Consider the following 22,431-nt stretch of genomic DNA (forward strand, 5'->3'; position numbering starts at 1 on the left):
TCACAGTATGTTTCAACCACTTTTGCAATCTACTTTCTCCATGATAAGCCTTATCATTGTCTTCTTTCTTCTACGTGCTTTACTGATCACATACAATAAAATGTCCTTTTTTCCTGTTCTTTTAAATAATTTCGCCTTAATTTATTATTACTTTAATTTTATCATATAATCATTCTTTACATTCTTTCTGTTTTATGAACAATATGTTTTGTTCCACTTAGCTGAGCTAAATATAATTTATCATTCTGTTTAAAAAGGGATTAAACTAAATGCCAAAACTCAGAAGCAGTTGACACATTTGGAAGACATTCTGTTTTGCTCCACAATTCAGCTCTCTTTCCACTAGTTATTCAAATATATCTTTCCTCTCATCAATAATCCACCTCCTTATGGCATTTTCAAGTTAAATTTCCATTGTACATCTTCTTAGTTCATTATTTCCTCTTCATTCATATGTTTTTCTCCAAGATTTGTTTATTGCTGAGATTGAACTATATTTTTCCATTTTTAAAATTTCTTTATTAATTCATTTTTATGTGTGTACTTAAAAATAAGAGTCTTTTAAAATCCTGTCTCACTTAGCATAAATGTAATGTTGGTATTTAAAAATACTATGTTAACTTAAGGATCTTAGCAGGTCTGAGTCAGTATTTTAGAATTTTCTTTGCTTTACTTTGATTTATACATTTCTTTCAGATTTGTTTATAACTATTGATAAAAATGCTCTGTAATTTATGCAGAGACTTTGAGTCATTAGTGTGAAGTCAGCTATGCAATTTATTCAGCTTTTACCTTTAATATGCTCTCTAGTGAAACTTACCAAAATAATGTTTACACTAATTCTATATTACAGAAATTGCTATTCAGATCGTGTATATGAACTGCTCAAGTAATCCAGTTAAAGCACTAGTGATGTGATACAACTATTAAGTGTTGCTCAAAGAAGAAACAGCAATGTAAGAATAAATAATTCACTTCAGGAAGTCACTATGTCTTTTGTAAGCATTTACAGTAATAAAACTTACACAAATGGATCAAAACAGAAATTCACCCTTATATACTGGAAAAGCAGTCATGTAGTGATGTTAGTAACCGAACCAGTTTTACAAAATGTTCCTGAAAGGATTAATCAGTTTTGTAAACTGTCCCTGAGAGGATGTTCAAGCATATCGTGTTCGAGTATACTCTTATCTTAACAGCCTAGCTTTTATCTTAGCCTAAATATGCATAGAGTGAGGACACTGCACATGATCAAAATAGTTCCAAGATGTTGCAATCGATGTTGTAATCAATACTGAGTAACCGTTATGTATCTTAATGAATATATGAATACGTATGTGAATGGACGGTATAAATACTGTGTAACTTAAACTGACCTGCGAAACCAGCTTTGGGTGCAAACCCCTGGTTTCCCAGCGCTGAAATAAAGTACCGCATATAACTACGCCCGTGGTTATGTGTCCTTGATTGCTAACAGTGATAAGGTCAATGACATTGCTATATAGCCAGAGAAGCTGCAAAACAGCCTATGGGGTTGTGTATTATGTAATTAGGACTCAGTTTTTACTGTGAAGTTCAACAAGAATCTGTGCTGAGAGCCATGCAGGTTCACAAATAAGAAAAGAAGTTAATAGTGAGCTAACAGAGTTTGCTGAGAAATCTAAGTTAGTTGTAGAAGTAAAATCAAGAGCTAACTGCAAAGTTGCAGAAAATCCTTAAAATAGCAGATGAAAATCAGTGAAGTGATATACTATATGGGAGGAAAAGTTATAATATTACATATAAAATGTTAGATTTTGAGCTCATTCTGACTGCTTGGATATGAAATCTTGGGAATATAACAGGATTGTACAGGAGTATCAGTTCAATGAAAATGTCAATCAACATAGATGAAAAAAGCAAACTGAAATTTTGAATTGTTGAGAAAATAATAGAGAGAAAAACCTCAGAATACTACTGTGCTCCGTGAACCCAAAGTATATCTGTATCTTGAAGACCAGGTTCCCCTATTTAAAAAATAATGTAATAAAACTGAAAAAAGGTTCAGTGAAGGTCAAAAAGTTAGCAAAACTTGATATGGAACAAATCTTGTGTATGGAATCAAGTAGGCCAAGGCTCTTCAGCCTGGAAAGGAGACAACTGATAGAGCATATGACAGAGGGATGGACAGGATGGATAGGGATTTATTCATTCTTATCCTACCCTACCCCTCAGAAGAACTAGGCATCATCCAAATGATCTCTGAATTACCCTCCACCAGCTTGAGATCTTAGAGGAAACTTTTGTGGAAGAGTTACACATGCTTCCATCACATGTACTAGATGAGCTTCCTTCCATCACTTGCACTGGATGAGGTTCCACAGATAAGAAGTGAGATAAGCAAGGCAAGATCTATTTAATAAATTCTTTCATAAATTCTTTCACTACTTGCATGTGAGAGATAGGCATCTAGGAGTAGTGGAGGAAAACTTCAGATAATCATGTTTATGTATTAATCAGAAATGTAGGAAAATACACTAGCAGACAATTGTGTCTAAGCACTTTGAGAGAATACAGAAGAGGGTAAAGAGCTAAGGCAGGTTTTTGCAAAAGTGAATGGCAACAAATTTAGGCGCTTTAGATTCCTCTGTGAATCTAGGACTTGGAAGCCTGCATCTCTTTGATTTCCAGTGAAGCTTAGATACACAAACTGCATTTGAAATAACTTTACTTTGGTCTTGCAAGACTGAGCCTAAAGGCCTTTGAAATCCAGGCCCCAGCTTCTTTGCTGCAGTTAGCCATCTGTGAAATTGTATATTGGTTTTTCCTTATCTCAAGGGAATGTTGTAAACCCGTACTTGAGATGGCTGTGAGGTGTGCTAGTAAAGGTTTAATGAACTACCAACCCACCTAAGACAGGCTGAAGAAAACATTGCATATGTAAAAGCTGTTTAAATATTTGTCTGATTTCAGTTGCATCAGTTGATCATGACAAAGTAACTGGGTTTTGTAATATCTGATAATTGCGCAGATCTTTTCTCAGATTTTTGCTGCTTTGATTGATATCTTATTCCTCTTTTCGTATTTGGAATGAGGCAAACTGATGCTCATTTCCCACATGATCAGTAACTGCACTGAGTCTTTGTGTGTGACCTTTGTATTAAGGTATGATCTGGATGTAGTTATGGTCATCCTAATCTGTCTGATAACCATGCATAATTCCTTTAAGTTGTTCAGTCAACTGGGCCAGTTACAGTGTTGATATAACACTATACAGAAAAAGGCTACCAGAAAAATTTCTGCAGTTTTCACTGTTAAAAGCTACTCTGAGCTGTCTGGTTTTAAAAATCTAACACTTGAAAAGTGCAAAGTGATAAAAAAAATATTGTGGTAATTATGTGTTTCTTAGAAAACAGTAACTAAAGCTACCAAAATTTTATTTCAAAGGATCTATAGTGATAGTTAAAATACTTTTTGCAGATATCTGAAATTGCAAAAGAAGCTGAAACAAAAAGAAAAGCAGAAGCTGAGAAGGCTGAGTAAGTTATTTTTACACAATTCTTGTTTAATTCCTCGCTACTTGCAAATGCTAGATAATTTTGACAGAAATAATCCAAGCAATGCACAGTACTCACAGCACTTTATGTTCACTTGGTCTCATCAGTGTTTTGAAAAGCATCACAGTCCCTAAGAGGTGGCAGACCATCTCAGTGGCAACAAAACGGTAATCTGGTTTTTGTGGCCCTTGAAAACTTCATATACAAATCTGTGGCCATTGCCTTTTAAAAAATTCCCATAACTACCTACCTTTAAAATTAGCACTAGTCTTGAAAAATACTCTGCAACTTGTCATCACTGCTATTTACACTTTCCCTACTACCCACTATAATTTTCAGGCAACAATAGTTGATCACTGAAACACAAGATTTAACTAACCTAACAATTTTGATCATTGCTGTAGTATCTGTTCTCAAGTTGTGAACTTGACAGCAGATATATTCCTTTGTCCAGTCATCCTTCTGTAAGGGCCACGCTGTCTCTAGGGACCTCCAGCCACATTGTAGGCTTGCGGTCTGATGAATGCCCTTGAAATATTGGTAGACACGAACAAAAGATCTCCTAGAGATCCTTACATATTCAAAAGCTATACATAATTTTTCTTTGTTTTCTAGTTTGCTTCGTGTTCAAAATGTTTACATCAGCCTCATCTTTCTCTTCTTATCTGCTAAAGTTATTTTTTTTTAAGTGTGCCATTTGGCTCAACATTTTAGGACTGGATACACTTTGTATAGCTTGTCTGAAAACCATCCTCTTTTTTTTCCCCTCTGGGTGTGTATATATGTTTATATGTGTGTATGTATGCATATATATGTTTATATGTGTGTGTGTGTGTATATATATATATATGTATGTCTTACATGGACAAAAATATGTATACCTACATGTACAGCCACACAAGTGTGCATCTAAAGTATACCATCAGCATTACCTATAATGGTTCCGTATATTTTCATTTCCTATCTGTTATCTTTCAGGCTGCATCTAACATACTTTTTCAATTAACAAGTCCTCTTGCATTTTATTGTCACAGAATTCATTTGTCTTCAATCCCTACAGGGATGTTAAGCATATTATTAGAATTGTTTAGAGCACTTCAAATAATTTAAAAGTGCACTTAAAACATTCTATGGGCTTTTTTTTGGTATTATGTGGCCGAAGAACTTGTTGATGAGTGTTACTCAGTATGAAGATAGTAACTTCTAAATAAGCAGTTTCAGAAACTGTTGTTTTATCCAGACCATGTTACAATGTAGCTTTGTTTGTTCATAGTTAGATGGGTCAAAAGACCCCTTCCACAAGTTTTGTTAAATCATATAATTGCTAGGGTTTTTTTTGTTGTTGACTGATTTTGATCTCCTGATTAGACACTGGTAGCAGATTCACCAGTGGTTCAGTGAAACAATTTGTAAATATCTAGAAATTTACCCAGAATCTCCTGTGCTGCTCATGTTCTTATTTTAGGCTTTTTCACCTCTTATTTTCCATAAGCATGATCTTTTTCTACCTCTGTTATTTTATTGGACTTTTTTCCCTATTCCCTGTTGTTTTTTCTTGTCTGCCATGTTTAAGTCTCCGATCAAGTCCTTTAGCAGAATATTAAAACTTCTATCAGCTTAAAAATTTTAGTTTAAATGGCTAGAAAATAAACACATTCTTAGAGAGCCATCATATGATTCCTGCTGGGGTAGTAGTGTGCTGAAGTGAACCACATACTGCATTTCTCTATCCTCATGCCTGAAACTTTCAGCCACCTTGATGCCTAAACATTATTTTATATATATGCAAATTCAGCTTCTTTTTAGTTTAACAACCAGCTAACTCAAGAAGGTACACATGAACTCCTAAAATTTTTGTGTTGCTTCTATTGAGTGTATATATACATTTCTGGTTTTGGCAAACATTATCCACACTTGGCACAGTAACTTCTGCCTGGTTTTTGGCTTTTTACCCTTTTGATCTCCCCTCAACAACTCTGGGTTTACTGTTCACCTCAGGTTTTTAACTTAGAATAATTTTTCTCCCAGTGGCAAAATTATCTTTCAAAGGCAAACTTTCTGAATTAGAATTCCTTCTAAATGAATGCATTTACAATACAGAAGTTTGGCAAGGTTATTTTTGTTTAGATAACAAAATTTCTTTTAGCATGGAAGATGGTGAGAAGCAAGATAAAGCAAAAGAAGTACAATCTGAGCAGCTAGAAGAGGGAAAAACAAAGAAAAAGAAGAGAAGGCACGGCCAAAGAGTTGAGAAACCAGAGGCCGTTATGGCCAACTTCTTCAAAGCTTTGAAAGTTTATCAAACAAAAATGCTTGTAAGTTCTTTTAAAATTCTTTTAGTCATAGAATTTCTTTTTATGAAATACAGAACACTTGTTTGATATTGAAGGGAGAAATTACTTCACGAAAGGAACATTGGCATGAGTTTTCAAATGACTGGCTGTATTCAGTCTTCATGATTTTTGTAATACTTCATGGAATTATATGAATAGTTTGTGTGTGTAATTTCTCCTGTCTTGGTCCAAAATGGCAGATTAACTACTTGAGCTCCTTGTTAGGAGCTCCCTATTTTCCATAATCTAATTTCTAGACTATAATTCTGTTTTCTATAACATTTTTCTTTGTTCTTAAAACCATCAAATTATGAACTCTCTGAAATCTTCTCAAGTAGTTTATTCCAGAATGTCTTTTCCAGACTTCCTTCTAGAAAATTTTCCTTAATGTTCTATTTCAGTCTTTCCTGTTGCAATTTTAAGCTCATTATTTTTAATATTGCTTACCATGAAATGGGAGAATAGGCTGCCAGGAAATGCAATTGCTCATTTTAACTAGTGTATGAAGGCAACACAGTTATTTATTTACTTTCTTAGAAACCGTGCTGCCTACTTTCCCTATTTTAATACTAGTTACAGGCCACCTCTAATTTTTTTTTTTTCACTTTCAGCACTACTTGGCAAGAAATTTTTATAACTTAAGGTTTCTTGCTCTATTTGTTGCATTCGCCATCAACTTTATTCTTCTGTTTTACAAGGTAAGATTATGCATTGCTCCTTAACTGTTTTTGCTTGTTTCCAGAGGAATGTTTAATGACGGTTTCAAGGCTTGTAAAGTCATTATTGCAAGCCCTTCAAACACGAACTAAAAGCATTTAGATATGAAGTAGTTAAAATAATATTATAAATTTGGTAACTAAAATTTGTGATACCAAACCTATTCTGTTTTTATTTTACTCAGGCTGAATGAAAACAGATTAATTTCATTCATCCTTTATAGCTGAGCATGTGTTTGTAGGCACTTTTTTATTTACTCATATAAGTCTGTTATTGTTTGGATTGATTATCTTGTCACTGGAAATTTGAAATCTAACTAAAATATCAAAATTGTTGCTTTTTTTTTTTTTCTCTCATTTGTTTTAAAGATACTGTGAGACTTCACCTGATTATTCTTAATTATTATATTTCTACTTTTTCTAAAGAACCTTACTGATTGTACTCATTATTGACTGGGAAATAGTTTATATATAATTTTCGAATCAGATTAATGTCTCAGTTTAACTAGATGAGCTCATATGTTTTAGTTATACTTAATTTGTTCATAATTTTTTTTCATGCCTGTGAGGCCTAGGGTTTGTTATTTTGGAGGGAGTTTTTGCTTTATTTATTTTTTCATATTTTTTCATTAGTACACTCTAATAAACATCAAATCTATTTTTTTTCCATTCTGTGTTTCCATATGAGAGTATAACTCAGTTTTTATTCTTATTCACTCCACTTTCTTTGTTGTCGTTGCCAATATGGTTGTTAGTGACTGTCGTGATGAAGGTTATTTTTATACTGGGAATGGGACTTTGATTGGTATGAGCAGGCAGAAATATAAAGAAAGAGAGGCCTTTTCATACAGTTCTTATATATATATATATACATATATATATTACTGATGAATAAGGGTATACATTCATACTTAAAACTTAATCTCAGAGTTTTACCTGAATCTAATGAGTTGTTTCACATTCTTGTGTATAACTCAATGATACGAAGCAGAACATCTTCTGCAGCCTTAGCTAATTTTATTCCAGAATCTTCACAGCCTCTGTCCATGAAAAGGAATGAGTAGAATTAACTAAAGAGAACTCCTACCCCTAAAAGCATAATTTTTTTCCTTTCCTTACAGATTTGAAGTCCTTAAGAAAAGTCCTAATTTATCTTTATTATGGACTCCAGCCCTTTTAATTATCCCCTTCTAGATACAGCATACAAGTTGCAATAAGCTGATGAATCTTGCATTTTGCAATATTACTTTTTCTAGTTCCGTTGTTTACAACCAAAAACTTCAGAGAAGACAAAAGCAGCTGGCTGAACATTCAGTCTAGATGTAACCGAATCTTGATCTCAAATATCTTTAAAAGCAATTCCTACAGCTCTTGGAGGTGGGGTAGATAAAGACGCAAAAGGCTTTTGAAAACTGGGTAGAATTTTTGTGCACTGTTCCAGGAGAAAGACCATCAGGGCTATTTAAGGCTCCTTCTTCCTTGTCTCTTTCCATTCTACATGGCTAGAGAAGATGTATTTCAAAGGTATATGCAGATGTCAGCTTCTGTCTATGCCAGCCCTTTTCTCCCACTCCTCTGCTTTCTCTTTGGGTCTTGTGGGACAGTCAACAGCCCATTCTGTTGCAGAGTGAGGACAAAAGGTTGTGTTTGTCAGTTCAGATCTGTCCGTCATAGACAGGGAAAGGTCAGCAGAAGCCAAACAGGACTGAACAGGACTTCAGCTTTAAGATAAAGCTGTCAAAAGAAGGATATTTAGGGCTTTATTTTAAAGGCCAGGTTTTTAAAGTCACTGGAAGAATTTAGGGCAGTGTGTCAGCTTTGTGTCTTGGGGTATTTATGAAATACTGATTAAATATTAATTTTTAGCTTTAAAATAAGTCATTAAATAAAAATTTATGGACAATATACAAGCTGATAACATGAGGACTTTGTTTCTTTCTAGACTCTAGTAATCAGGAACAATGCAGACTACAAAACAAACCCTAAATTCAGTCATATTATATAATCCTGTCGGTGCTTGTTTCTTCCAAGAAAACATTTTTGCATAACTTCTACCTGTACTTGCTTTTTCTAGATTCTCTTTTCAGTGATGTGAGATGATGTGGAGACTTCTGCTGTGAAAATGAAGGACATTACTGTTCAAAGCTAATGCTCTACCATCTTCCCATGAACAGGCTTCGCAAACATCATTCTAGTAAAGGAAAAGCTTTTAAGTTTCTTGTGTGTTTTCAATATGCTTGTCTTTCTCCCAGGTGACAGAAGAGCCACTTGATGAAGTAGAGGAAGACTCTAATCTCTGGAACTCTTTTGATGAAGAGGAAGAGGAGGAGGGCATGGTTTTTTTTGTTTTAGAAGAAAGTACAGGTTACATGGCACCTGCTCTGAGAGCGTTGGCAGTTATTCATACCATCATCTCCTTTGTCTGTGTGATTGGATACTATTGTCTGAAGGCAAGTTCTGAATCTTATTACTAATCTACTATTTTTAAAGAACATTGGCTGTGTCCCAAAGTGAGCTTTGGAGCTAATACTGGAATACCTATTTTTACCTAATTGTTTAAAAATTTTCGCTATTCAGTATGTAGACGTTTTCCTCCTGTCTTCAGTCTGGCAAAGATGGAGTTAACGTTCTTCATAACAGTGTGTGTGTTTTGGATTTGTGGTTGAAACAGGGTTGGTAACACACCCACCTTCTTTTGATTAATGGTGAACAGTGCTTGTGCACTTTGAAGGCTTTATCTTTGCTTTACCCACTCTGTGCATCCCCCAGTGAGTACACTGGGAGGGGACACAGCTGGGAGAGCTGACCTGAACAGACCAAAGGGCTAGTGCATACTGTGTAATGTCATGCTCAGCAATGAAAACTGGGAGGGGGAGCTTGTCTTCCAACATGGCCATTGCCCAGAGACTGACAGGGCACTGCTCTGCTTGTGGGAGGTGCTAGTGTGATGTTTGGTTTTATATAGTGTTATAAAGAGTACTTAATACTGTAGATAGATATCATGGTTTCTAAAAATATATGAGCCATCATAAAGATGTCCACTGTCTCTTTCATAGGTACCTCTGGTTGTATTCAAGAGAGAAAAAGAGGTAGCTAGAAAGCTGGAATTTGATGGATTGTACATAACCGAACAGCCATCTGAAGATGATATTAAAGGGCAGTGGGATCGCCTGGTTATAAATACTCCGTACGTAAAATTAAATGGTTATATGTAAATCATTTGTAAATATCATAGCTCATTAAGCCATTGCTCACTATTGAGAAAGTTTTAAAAAGATAACTTCCATCCCTTTCAGTGACTCAATTTCACATTCATATTGGACAGCAGTATTTTCCTGCCTTTCTTTCCCGTGTCATACTGATAAAATTTTTATATGACAAGAGAATTAAATCTAGTGTAAAATAGCAATCCCAGAATTCAAGTAGGTCTGACAGGAATTACTCTCAGATTGTACACATTAGCAAATACTGCAGTAGTCGAACACTGTTTCTTAGGAGATTCATCTGCTGTTCTGTGAGTGAATGATACAAGCAGATACAAGTGTAGGCAAGAGAAAGAAAAATATCAGCAAGCTGCAACAGTCTGTAGGAGTGACAGAGGGAAATACAGCAAGTCAACTCTCTTCTCTGGAAACAATGTCATTTACAGGCCATTTTTCAGAATTTATCAAAACAACTAGAATCACATTTTGGTACTAGTGTACCTAGGCTTGGATTCCTGTCTTTCTCTAATAGTATCATAACTTAAGGACAGTACAGAAAGCTGGAAAAGAATGAAGATGTATTAAGTTATTTACAAGTCACAAAGTAATTGTGGCCAGTATGTGCAGGCATAAGTAAGCATTTGATAAAAAAAAGTCAGCAGATAATAATCATAAATGCATCAGAGTGACAAGATACTGCCAAGTAGCCAAAAAACCTATCTTATCAGTCATACTCATTTTTTGCACATTATAAGAAGTGCCCTTAGTACCTTTATTGAAACTAGAATGTCTAAAATATCAGAAATTCTTGAATGCTCTGTTTTCCTACGCTTGAATTTCAATAATTTTTCCTTAATTTCAGTAGGAAATACAGATAGTGCATATTTTAAAGTTACAGTAAAAGGTAACTGGGAAACTGAAGAGCTTGCTTAATTTCTAAGTCATTTATTAATTATTGATAGCAAGGTATCTAGACATCCAGTAAGCAAAACCAAGGATCAACTAATGAGATACATTGTCAGCTTATCCCAACCGACATGCTGTACAGCCTGTTCTCAGCATGGTGCACTACCTGCTGAAGTTGACTATAAGATTAAGGCTAACTTAAGCAGATTAATCCTTCTCTCTGATGTCAACTGACTCTCAAGGTTTAGGGCAGGTATTGTACCATCAGGTACCACTGCTGAAGAGTACCTGGTGCTGTGTATTTATTGAACAAAAGAGGTACCCTGATAAATGCAACACCATTAGATATTTGTGGTAAAAGAGACACAAGCTGGCTACATTAGAGATATAGTTTGCTTACAAGTCTGAGAAACCAAGGAAAGAAAGAATATAGAATGCGGGACCAGAATGTAGCATCTGAGTCACTGGAACCATTTGCTTTTAGCTGGAGTAATTTCATTCAGAACTTCAATTCAGAAAAGTCGAGCATGTAATAGTAGTTGGGAAGCTTTCCTCTCATCCCAGCAGAACAGTGTTCTGGAATCTCATTCTTCCAATGTTAACACTTGCTTTTTTTTTTTTTTTTTTTTTAACTGATACTGTTCTTTGGTTTAAAAAGTTGTTTTTCTTTTTTACCTTGCTGCATATTTGCTGAACTCAGTGTTACATCCAGGGAGAGAAAAACCTAAAGTTTGTATTGTTTCCTGCTAAATGGCATTCTGCAAAACTGACATCACATACAGTAAGACCATCAGAATGACTAGTTTCTGAGCACTGCTATTTATAAGACAGTTCAAGAAAAATACTTTTTTATGATCCAGTTGAAAATCAGGGAAGCTTTACTGATAAGAGAGAACACTATCTTTTCTCTTGCAGGTCAAAGTTGATGTATTTCCTAGTGTCTGTTGTAATATCACTCTTGAATAAAACTGTTTACTTATAGAAGCATCATGGTTGCTCACTTCTCTGAAAAAAAATCCAGGAATTTTCAATAAAAGATACCCTGACACCACAGTACTTAAGATTTAGTGCTTTGTTTCTTTCTCTTTTGTATAGGCAATAGCTTTTCTATAAATTACCCGTGTGGACATGGCTGTTCAGAGGCAGATGATGCAAAATGCTCTTTAGTTGAACTGTCTTGCAGCTTAGAATTACGAATGTTTTTTACCTTGTATTGTTTTGGGATGTCAGATCCAGTAATAACAATGTGATAAACCTGAGAACAGGCTTACCACTACCTCCTGGTTTTGCCAAATTATCTTAGCAATTTTCTGGGATTTTAAAAATATTTTCTGATTTTTAATTTTATGTTGGCAAACTGTCTACTAGTTCCCAAGTGTTGAGCCTCTATTTGAAATGTAATCCAGTGAACTTAGAAATCATTTATGGTACAAGACTCTCTTATTTTCCTCTGAAAATCATTGTCTGTATTGATTTTATGGCTAGGAATGAATAAGTATTTATTTTGGAGATAAATGATATTACAGTGGGTACCCTACTATTATTGAGTTGTTAGGCTCAATGGGTAATAATATTTAGCCTACTGTCCTTTTTTAGCCAATCATCATCTTTTTGGATGTGAAAAAGAAAAGGGGGGGGGGGAGATTTTTATTTTGCAGCAAATTTTAGTTAATGATACCTGTTGTCCAGTGTAAAAGAAACTGTTCTCATAATTCAAAGTCCAGTGTGTGACTGAATTAAATTGTACCAGAATCTGTAGTGATCAGGAACTACTTTTTAAAATTTTGTTGTTATTGTTAAAGAACTTGTCAAAGTTAAATAACTTGCAATATCTTTGCCTTATCTGTGTAGGTCCTTTCCCAACAATTACTGGGACAAATTTGTAAAACGAAAGGTAGGCTTTTTATATTTCTATTATGTTAGTCACAGCAATAATCTGCTAGTCAGTTAATTTGAATATCTGTGTAATATACTTTTGTACACATAAATATACAAATAATTGAGAACTGAAATTTGTTTTATGGAAGTCATTGTTGTGGTGTCTTGGTGAACAGGCAGCTGCAGTGTAGGTGGGAGGAGGGAGGAAGACACAAGGCTGTGCTTTCCTTTCCAGACTCGGGCATTCAAAATAACTTTGTGCTGTCAATCAGGCACACAGGTCTAATTTACAGTCATTGTCATCTTTAGGATACAAAGCCCCCTCATCCCTCTAAAAAAAGAAAAACGTGCCAGCTTAAATGATGGCAAATTATACCTAAGCTTTTAGATAATAGCCTTTAATGCTTCTATTTTCCTTTTTTTATGCTCCCCCTGCCTGGCTTCCTGGGAGTTCTGACTATTACAGTAGTGCTAATTGTGAGAGACTTTTTTTTAAAGTATTTTTTTAAAGTAGGGTGAATGTCACCAAGGTCTTTCTCAAAGCAAAAGTTTCTCTTCTTACATTCTTAGGTTATTAATAAGTACGGAGACTTATACGGAGCAGAGCGCATAGCAGAACTTCTGGGTTTGGACAAAAGTGCCCTTGATTTTAGCCCAGTGGAAGAGAGCGAACCAGAAGAGGCATCTCTGGTGTCATGGTATGATTTTGAGATTCGCAGACAAATTATTTGTTGGCATAACTGCACCATCAAATATAAAAACTGATTTTATATTGGAACTGTAGACATGTTTTCCTCGGCATGGAAAATTCAAATGGAGAATTCTTCTTAATGTGGAAGTAAAACAAAAAACCTTCTTGTTTGTTCTAAAATAAACTTATACCTCTGTTATCTAAGTCAGAAAAAAATCATGAATTGATGCTGAGTCAGGCAATCTTTTGTTTTAAACAATAATCAATGCAGCATTGATACTTTTTTTTTTTTTTTTTAGGTGTTATAACACAGTTAATATATAAACCAAAAGACAGAAAAAGTATTGATAACAAATATGTAGATGCCAGGTATCTAGAAAAAAATGTTTTCCTGACTTAATCCATCGGTGAAGATGGATTTTGACAGTATCCAAGTCCCAGATGATTTAGGCTCTTACAAGAGTTTGGTTTCCTCAGTACTTAATGCACACAGAAGGTTTTCCATTTGTGTGTGCTCTAGTGGCTAATTGAGAATTTGGAATCTTGCAGAAGGCGTCCACTTTTCTCTCGGTAATTTTGGCAACATATTACACTAGACAGAACAACTTGTCTCTTGAATTCAAGTAATTTGGGTTCCAAATTTTGCTACTTTTGACAAGCATTTTAATTTTTGTAAGTCTGGAGTATGGCAGTATCACTTCTACTGAAATGACTCCACCAGTTTCAATGGTTTAGAAACTGTGTGTGTACATAGAGGTAATGAATACTCTCTGAATAATGAAGCACCTACATCACTCAAAAAATAAACAGGTAAAGTATATCACCACCTTCAGCAAATAAATGTGAAGCACCAATCCTAGTTTGTTGTTTTTACTTAGAGAATTAATTACTTAATTTTGACATTGATGTATTTCCTAGGTTAAGTTCCATTGATACAAAGTACCACATTTGGAAGCTTGGAGTTGTTTTCACTGATAATGTGAGTATATTAGCCTACAAAATTATGCTTTGCTTTACTCCAAGAATGATTGTGTGTCTTCCACCATCTGCTTTTATTTTAAACAAACATACACAAATAATATTGCATTACAGAGCCATTTAAAAATATTTTTTTATGGTTTGTGGTGTATGAAATCGTTTTAAGTTATGTGAGGATTGTCTTTTTGATTCCAAATGGCAGTATGCATCTCCTCACCATTAATACAATGTCAGCATTTTGGAATTTAATGGTACATTCATTCAATTTTGTAGAAATTAATTTAGCAACCAAAGCTATCTTTTCTAAAATAAAGCACAATCTACAGAAAGTTATCATTTTTTATTCTTGGAGCCTGTGTTTACCATGGTTGGATAATTATTTTCTTTCATACCTTCTCACTTGAAAGGACCATGCTTGTATTAAAATTCCCTTTTTTTTATGTGTGTGTGTGAATTCTCTTTTTGCATCCTCTTGAGCATTCCCAAACAAACAAGAAGGCCAAGGTGAATCAAGTGAAGATGTATAAATTCATTGTGCCCGTAAAGCAAACCTAGCCACTGTTCTTCAATAAGAGCTTTCACATCAAAGTGGCTTCAGGTTCACTGCCTGTTGAAAGCACAAGCTGCTTTATGTGTCAGGTTTTCTGGGTGTCCTGGTTGACATGGTCTGAGACTTAAACAGAGTGAAGTGTCTCAAGAGAAATACAATGTATTTTCTCTCCTCTGGAATCCATATTAAAAATTAAAGTATTGTGTAGCAAGCTCTCCAACCAAAACAGTTTAAAGGTAGGGGATTTTGATGTTAATAACATATATGCTGAAGACTGCCTTTAAATATATAAGATAGAGGTCTCATTAGCATAACTAAGCAATAAACATTCCTTAAATGAACAGTGAAGATGGTAAAAGACAGAGTAGGACAGTCTTTTTGAACATGTAAAATAGAGGTATTACATTCAGAATGTGATTCCAATCAGATCATGATGGTATTACTTTATTTCATGACGTGAGTGACTAGAAGTGAGCTATATTTTGAATCCGACAGTCCATGTTAGCACCTGCTAACACTTCGTCACTATTCACTTTCTCTGCAGTCGTTTTTATACTTGGCTTGGTACACGACTATGTCCATCCTTGGGCACTACAACAACTTCTTTTTTGCTGCTCACCTGCTGGATATCGCCATGGGTTTCAAGACATTGCGAACCATCTTGTCTTCAGTCACTCACAATGGCAAACAGGTTAGTGCTACATACAGAGGTTTGAAAATGAATGTGTTTTGTAACAGTACTGGAAAAAATTGTTTGGTACCTACGAAATATTGGAATGCAATCCATTTTGATCATGACTGAATTAAAGAACAGATCCTATTGTTTCTTCTGCAGCACATTTAATACATGTTAAATCCTTTGAAATGATAATAATCTATACACACAGAGTGCTGATAGCTAAAGAAGGTTTGTCACAATAGAAAAATACAAGAATAGGAGTTAAGACCTAAGCAGCTCCTCCTCTATGCTCAATGATGAACTGATTGGTGATAACTAATAAGAATTCACAATCTGTTCTCAGCTACAGCAGTAATAATGACTGCGCACTGAGATTTCAATGTGTTTAGAGCTGTGGGCATTTCACACTATAGAAAATGTTTATATGTCACTTTGTCACGCAAAAATCAGATTATTAAAATCCACTTCCAGAACTAATTGCCGAAACTTATGCAGAGAATCATTCTCTGGTCTCTAGAGGCTCTGTGTTCATAGCTAGCATACCAACAAAACCCCGCAGCTTAACTCTGACATATCCTTTGTGTTTTTCCTGCAGAAATTGACCAATGGAAGTTTCTTCCCTTATCAGAAAAGGAAGTTTCTAAAGTAGTAAATGTGAGAATGTTTTCACTGTCATCACACAAATTAAATCTCTGGGTTTATCCCCTTCTTTTTCCTCCAGGATGACCCAAGTCGTTTTACTTTAATGATTGATATTTTTTCTTTGAGATTTTCATATATGTAATACTCAAAACTGTTTCAACTCAAAACCACAGCTTTGAGTATGTATTGTTAACAAGGAAAGATTACTTTTTCTAATGCTGTTGCTTTTCTTGCTAGCAGTTATGAACACTGAAAGGCAGCTGCATATTTTCAATGTAAATGTTCACTGTGGGAGCATACTTAACATCTGCAGAAAGTGATAAACTGACAATCAGGTTGTTGTTCAATACTCTTCCATTTATTTTAAAAGAGTAATATCAACTGTTGCACTTTTAAAAATAGACAGCCTTCAGTTACTCCTTTCCAGAGGTGAACCTTCACCAGCTCCAACAACCAATATTATATAGTCTCATTAACTGACGAACTTTTTCACCTAAGGATCTTATTTGCCTAAAGGCAGGACTGGAAAATTACTTTCTCTTTGGTTATCTAAAAAGGGTTCTATCCGCTGTATAGATGGCTTTGCAAACCAGCTGTGGAAAAGCAGATAGACTATGATAAGTCATAATAAGGCCCAGCTGAAATTATTTATCAAATTAACTGAAGGGTTTTTTTAATAATTTAATTTTCACTGTATATACAGTTCTTCAATTTACTAGAATTTCACTTTTAAATTAAAGAGTGGAAACTTTGCTTCAGTGATATATAGTTTGTAAGCATATAGCTCAGAAAGATGGAAATAACCTCAATTTCTTGGTACAGTTTTTCCCTTTGATTTTCACATGAGAGCAGGGTAAAGTGACACCTCTACACTGATCCAAGCAATAGGGAGACCTCAAAGCTGCCCTAACTGTTCTCTTTAGTGTCCTTATCGGGAAAGGTACAATATGATACATTTCCAATACTTAATGCACTGAGCTATCATATGTCTTTGGACAAAATGAAATTAAAACCTACTTTCATATCATGTCTCCATTCACAGCTTGTGCTTACTGTAGGACTCCTTGCTGTAGTAGTGTATCTTTACACTGTTGTGGCGTTCAACTTCTTCCGCAAATTCTACAACAAAAGCGAAGATGAAGATGAACCAGACATGAAATGTGATGACATGATGACGGTAATTAAAACATCACTAGCATGCTTCAAATTTCTTTTTGAATTTTCAAAGGGATACTTAAGATAAAATGATAAGCAAGGAGGGATGCGTTTTTTCTCAAATCCATGGGTCTCTTCTTCTTGTTATATGTAATTTTGAAAATGTGAATAGTCTTGAAATGCCCTCTGCATTGTCTGCTGGTTTAAACTTAACAGTAGATAGATGACACTCACCAGTATAGCAGGATATTCTGGATTTTTCTGCTAAATACTGCGGATTGTGATTTGCTGCAACTCTTTCACGTGAGAAGATGGCAAATCTTAAATTATATGGAGGAAATTTCATTACAAACTGGTCAGCCATGCAGAAACAGCTGTGTTGTTGCAGCGAAGATGGCAAATCTTAAATTATATGGAGGAAATTTCATTACAAACTGGTCAGCCATGCAGAAACAGCTGTGTTGTTGCAGCACAAATAAACCCAGTTTGTTTTCAATGTTTGCAAGTGTGCAAGCTCTCCCAATCCTGATTTAGGTTATGTGAAGTATATGATGCTATTAGCACTAGTTCTAAAACCCTGCTCCAAACTGCTTCCAATTAGTAATTCAGACATGAAGTAAGAAGCTGAGGGTGAGTAGAGGAAAATTAAAACTTATTATGGGTGATAATATAATGCTACTAATTTCCCTTCCGATTTCCACCTGTTGCCACAGAATGTTATTTATATAATATTAAAAGTTACTCTACAGTACGTTTTATGATATGAAAAGGATTTTATTTTCTTACTTGTGTAAAGAGAACAGCACAAATTCAGGTATTAAAAATGTAATTTTCTGACTCTGTGGCCAGCTCATTTCTTCCATGGAATAGTTACTCTCTGTCCTGTGTCATATGGCAAAGATAGAATGAAATACCTCAGAACAGAGGTGTGTCATAGGCTTCACAAAATGATCTTCACTATTCTTGAACTTTCTTTCAAACACTGAGTGTAATTCAGATGTGCAAATGAGAGGAATTCTGGAAACTGCCTAAGCATTATCATTTAACTGGTCCCTCTGCCAGCTGGATACAATGGTCTGGTCATAAAAAAGATGGAGGAGTAATTGGAATAATGAAACTATATTACATTATAAACCACTCTACCTAGCGAGGCAAATCAGTTCCAAGTTACATTTTTAAGTATGATTAAACTAGTGCCAGCATCTTTCACCAAAAATAAAGTTGCATTATAAAAATGGATGTATAGTTTTGTTCAGCATTTGTTTATGAAAGATCAAATTTGTGAAGTTTTATGATTATTTAACACAAGCACTGCTGTCCCAAGTGACTTCAGAACACTGGCTGGGTTTAGAGATTTCCACTGTTTTTAACATACATTGTGTGACTGAAGGTGCTTTACAAGATCCTGTATGTGATTCATACAGGAATATCCGTAGTTTAGCACTCCAGCAGAAGATTCCATTCTAATATACTTACATAGATAAATATCCAGATTTTTAAAGTTTTTTTCGACGTAGACTTATATGTTCAAAATATATGACACACAGCAATGTTTTTGTAAAGTCCTTTCTTCCTCATCCAATAGAAGACAGGCTATGTTTCCCAGATCACAAGTAATTTATAGTATACTAAACCAGATATCTAGTATTGCAAAATGAAATTATCCAGAAAACACCTTAACACAGATAGATCTACCTGTTGTGAATATGTCACTATTCATTTTATGACAACATTTGCCAAAATTTCTAAACTCCATTACAAGATTTTAAAACGTGTCCTCTGCTTACTCAGAGCAAGCTAGAACCTTAGGCATTAATATAAGGGGTAGAATATAATTGAATACAGTAACAGATACAAGAAAAATGCCCCCTAAGTGGTCTTAGTCTGTAAGTTAAGTCCTAGGGAGTGAGGAGAGAGTGATGCTGACTCCCCTTCTTACCAAGTGCACTTGAAGATGTAATCACATTAGTTAAAATAACAGATTTTTGGTGCAGTGTATGTGACATGTGAGGAATGTTATTATGTGTTCTTTGTTACTGTCACTTGCAGAATCATTCAAAACAAACAAAAAACTACACGAAACCTGAACACAATCAGGTGTTATGGTAAATATACCTGTAATTTGTCTCTCTTTTTTTTAGTGTTACCTGTTTCACATGTATGTGGGTGTAAGAGCTGGTGGTGGCATTGGAGATGAGATTGAGGATCCTGCTGGAGACCCTTATGAAATGTATCGAATTGTCTTTGACATCACATTTTTCTTCTTTGTGATTGTTATCCTACTGGCCATTATTCAAGGTACGGTCACTTACCTTAGTACAGACTATTGGAATTTAGTTTGCCGAAGTTCTGCAATGCTATGTTTGTGTTTGAGGTAAATTTATCAGTATTGCGGTGAAGACTTATTTCTGAGCTGATAAAATAATTAATTCTGAAAGTAATGATTTTGTACTTAATTAATAAATAATGCATTGTCCCAAGTACTACACAAAGCACAAGGAACAGAACTTAACCTGGGTTGTGGTGTCTATGAACACATTGACAGCTACCCAGCAATGACACAGCATGTGCAGGATCACTGTTCCACCTGTAATAACCATGTAACCTCGGGGAGCCGTGCTGTAGGCACTTTGTGTCACACCTTTGGTTTGGAACCACCACAGCTGGCTGGGGAACGGAGATGTTTCCATTGCGAAGGGGAAAGGACAGGGAGAAAGTCACTGTGGCCACATACCCACTTCCTCTTTTCTTTAGAGAATGATCTGCAGTTTTAATGGGTTTACAGAGGACGAGACCTCCTTTCAATGACTGTCAGTATTCAACACTCATTGTATAAATCAACCTAAGACTGTTAGGCAAAAAAACACTGGTTTATGGCAGTCTGGTAGCAAAGAAAAAATGTAATCCATCTGCACTGAGGAATACTTATGAATACTTCTAGTCCCGCTAATGATCCAGCACTATTCTTAATGTGTTGGAAGCAGAGGAATAATGCTTCAAATGTGAAGCAGGATCCCAAACTGGCCGGGGGGCTGCAGGAGCAGAGTTGTCTTTGTTGAACGAAAGTTGGGATACAAGAGTTCTATGAGAAGGAGATGAAAATGAATTTTTTTCATGGGAACAAAAGAGCTGAGATCACGGAAGCTTAAATTGACCAAAATTTAAGTACAGAGAAGCCTTTCCACTCTCAAGATTGTACTTCTTTGTAAGAGAAATTTTTCCTGCTAAGAGTGCAGTGTAACAAATGTTAGATGTCTGGAAATTGATAGATAGTAACTTGAACTGTTCAACCTAGACATAACTACACTGACCTCCAAACACAGTACAGGATGTCTGACAGATATTACTTGAAATATGAAAATTGCTAAGGACTAAAGTGTTGCTAATCTTCCATTTGAAATAGGTCTGATTATTGATGCTTTTGGTGAATTAAGAGACCAGCAAGAACAAGTGAAAGAAGATATGGAGGTATGAGTAAGCACATTACATTTTTTTATTACTCTATTCATCTAGATTGTTACCAGTTAAAATAGTGTCTTTGAGTTAAAATTCTTTCGTAACCACAACTTGTGTTTCCAGACCAAATGTTTTATTTGTGGAATCGGCAATGACTATTTTGACACAACCCCACATGGCTTTGAAACACATACTTTGCAAGAACACAACTTGGCAAACTACCTGTAAGTATATTTTACTATTGGAATTATGATAAAGAGACCTCTCAGCTCCAGAGTAATTTAGTGCACACACACATTGCTGACAATCCTAAGACAGAATTCCATAGAACTAAGGAATATCTCCATTTCTTTCTGGCCTCCCCTCCTCTGCTCCACACTGCTGGTGATCACCTTACATGAACTACCTTAGTGAAATGAGACCTGAAGGCACACCAACTACTTATTCCTTTGGAAGGAAACCCAGATATGTGGAATGATAGGGAAGAACAGTTTAATAAGTTGCTTCAGTTTGGAAGTTTTGATTGTGACTTTTAAGGGCTTGATAACACTGACGAGACCATTAAAAATTAGCCTCAATTTGATAAAAAGAAAACCCAAACCAAAATGTCAAGATTAAAAAAAAAAAAGGCATTTCTGCAAGATTCTTCAAAGATAAGCTACGAAAAATAATGCACAAGTCTAATCCTATACTTCAGTGACAGTGCAGCTTTCTGAAAACTTGAAGCAATCAGGAGTTGTGTTTAGCTTGTTGCCCAGATTCCCGAGACAGTGATTTTCTACTTCCATTAGTATAATAAATACAGAGCAGATCAAAGAGGATATTTTAAAAGTTAAATTGGCGGCATTGGTTACTTGTACAATAATGATAAACATGCAGCATAAACTCCATGCAGCTCCTGGTGTGGAGGCTCATTATTCCTTGCATAGCAACTGACTCTGCAAAATCAATGCACATTACTTTTGTGAGGGAAATTTCCATTAACAGCCACAGTTTTACCAGTCTACAACCTCCAAGCTTTTCTTACTATATTAAATTGCTTAACTAGTATATGCGAACAGGTAATTTACAGTAAATTAAAAATGGCCATTTCCTTAATATTAGAATATACAGTGAACAATCTTTCTAGCCTGGTTGCCTTTAACATTTCTCTAATTAAAGTCCTTACTTTACAATGAAAGCACATACCAAGTTTAATTCCGAATACACTGCATGAAACGTGGCTGACCAAGAGTTGTGTTACATTTAAACGGACCATGGCTAGTGCTCAACAGCTGTCCTCATCCCTTCAAACTCTCCATGTTTGGGTGAGCCCAGGTAGTTCACATAGGCTCAGCTTATGAGCTGTATGGCATTAAGCATTTGAAAATCTTGGTGCAGCTGAGTGTTTGTCACACTTCTGACTTCTTGCACAGTCTCCATAGTAACTTCTTCCAAGGTGAGATGGTGGAACATATGTGTATGTTGCATATGTGTATGTTGGCATATGCCTAACCCAGGTATTGCTCCTAGCACTGAAATGAAGAAAATGCTAAATCACATTTTGCTGCTTCCACAGATTTTACATCTGTTCACACTTCCACAGACGTGGTGGAGGAAAAACTTTTCTCCTTTAACATAGGCAATTTAGACACCTAATATAATAATATCCTTACTTTGCTGCTTGGTGTAATCTCCCTCACATTACCCCAGTCGAGGAGAGGTTAGG

The 22,431-nt window shown here is 35.3% G+C and overlaps 1 protein-coding gene across 8 annotated transcripts in view; it reads left to right on the forward strand.

Annotated features, from left to right (window-relative positions):
* Positions 1–22,431, forward strand: part of RYR3 (ryanodine receptor 3) — a 243,915-nt gene that overhangs the window by 219,654 nt on the left and 1,830 nt on the right. For all 8 annotated transcript variants that reach the window (XM_065064236.1, XM_065064235.1, XM_065064238.1 and 5 more), the window contains 13 exons: positions 3,460–3,518; positions 5,683–5,851; positions 6,481–6,567; positions 8,838–9,035; positions 9,642–9,772; positions 12,546–12,588; positions 13,143–13,270; positions 14,182–14,242; positions 15,336–15,482; positions 17,155–17,289; positions 19,409–19,565; positions 20,671–20,735; positions 20,847–20,947. In XM_065064236.1, the coding sequence (XP_064920308.1) occupies positions 3,460–3,518; positions 5,683–5,851; positions 6,481–6,567; positions 8,838–9,035; positions 9,642–9,772; positions 12,546–12,588; positions 13,143–13,270; positions 14,182–14,242; positions 15,336–15,482; positions 17,155–17,289; positions 19,409–19,565; positions 20,671–20,735; positions 20,847–20,947 (1,481 nt within the window). The remainder of the gene's footprint in view (positions 1–3,459; positions 3,519–5,682; positions 5,852–6,480; positions 6,568–8,837; positions 9,036–9,641; positions 9,773–12,545; positions 12,589–13,142; positions 13,271–14,181; positions 14,243–15,335; positions 15,483–17,154; positions 17,290–19,408; positions 19,566–20,670; positions 20,736–20,846; positions 20,948–22,431) is intronic.

Source organism: Columba livia, chromosome 5, assembly GCF_036013475.1.
Source record: "Columba livia isolate bColLiv1 breed racing homer chromosome 5, bColLiv1.pat.W.v2, whole genome shotgun sequence".
NCBI lineage: Eukaryota > Metazoa > Chordata > Aves > Columbiformes > Columbidae > Columba > Columba livia.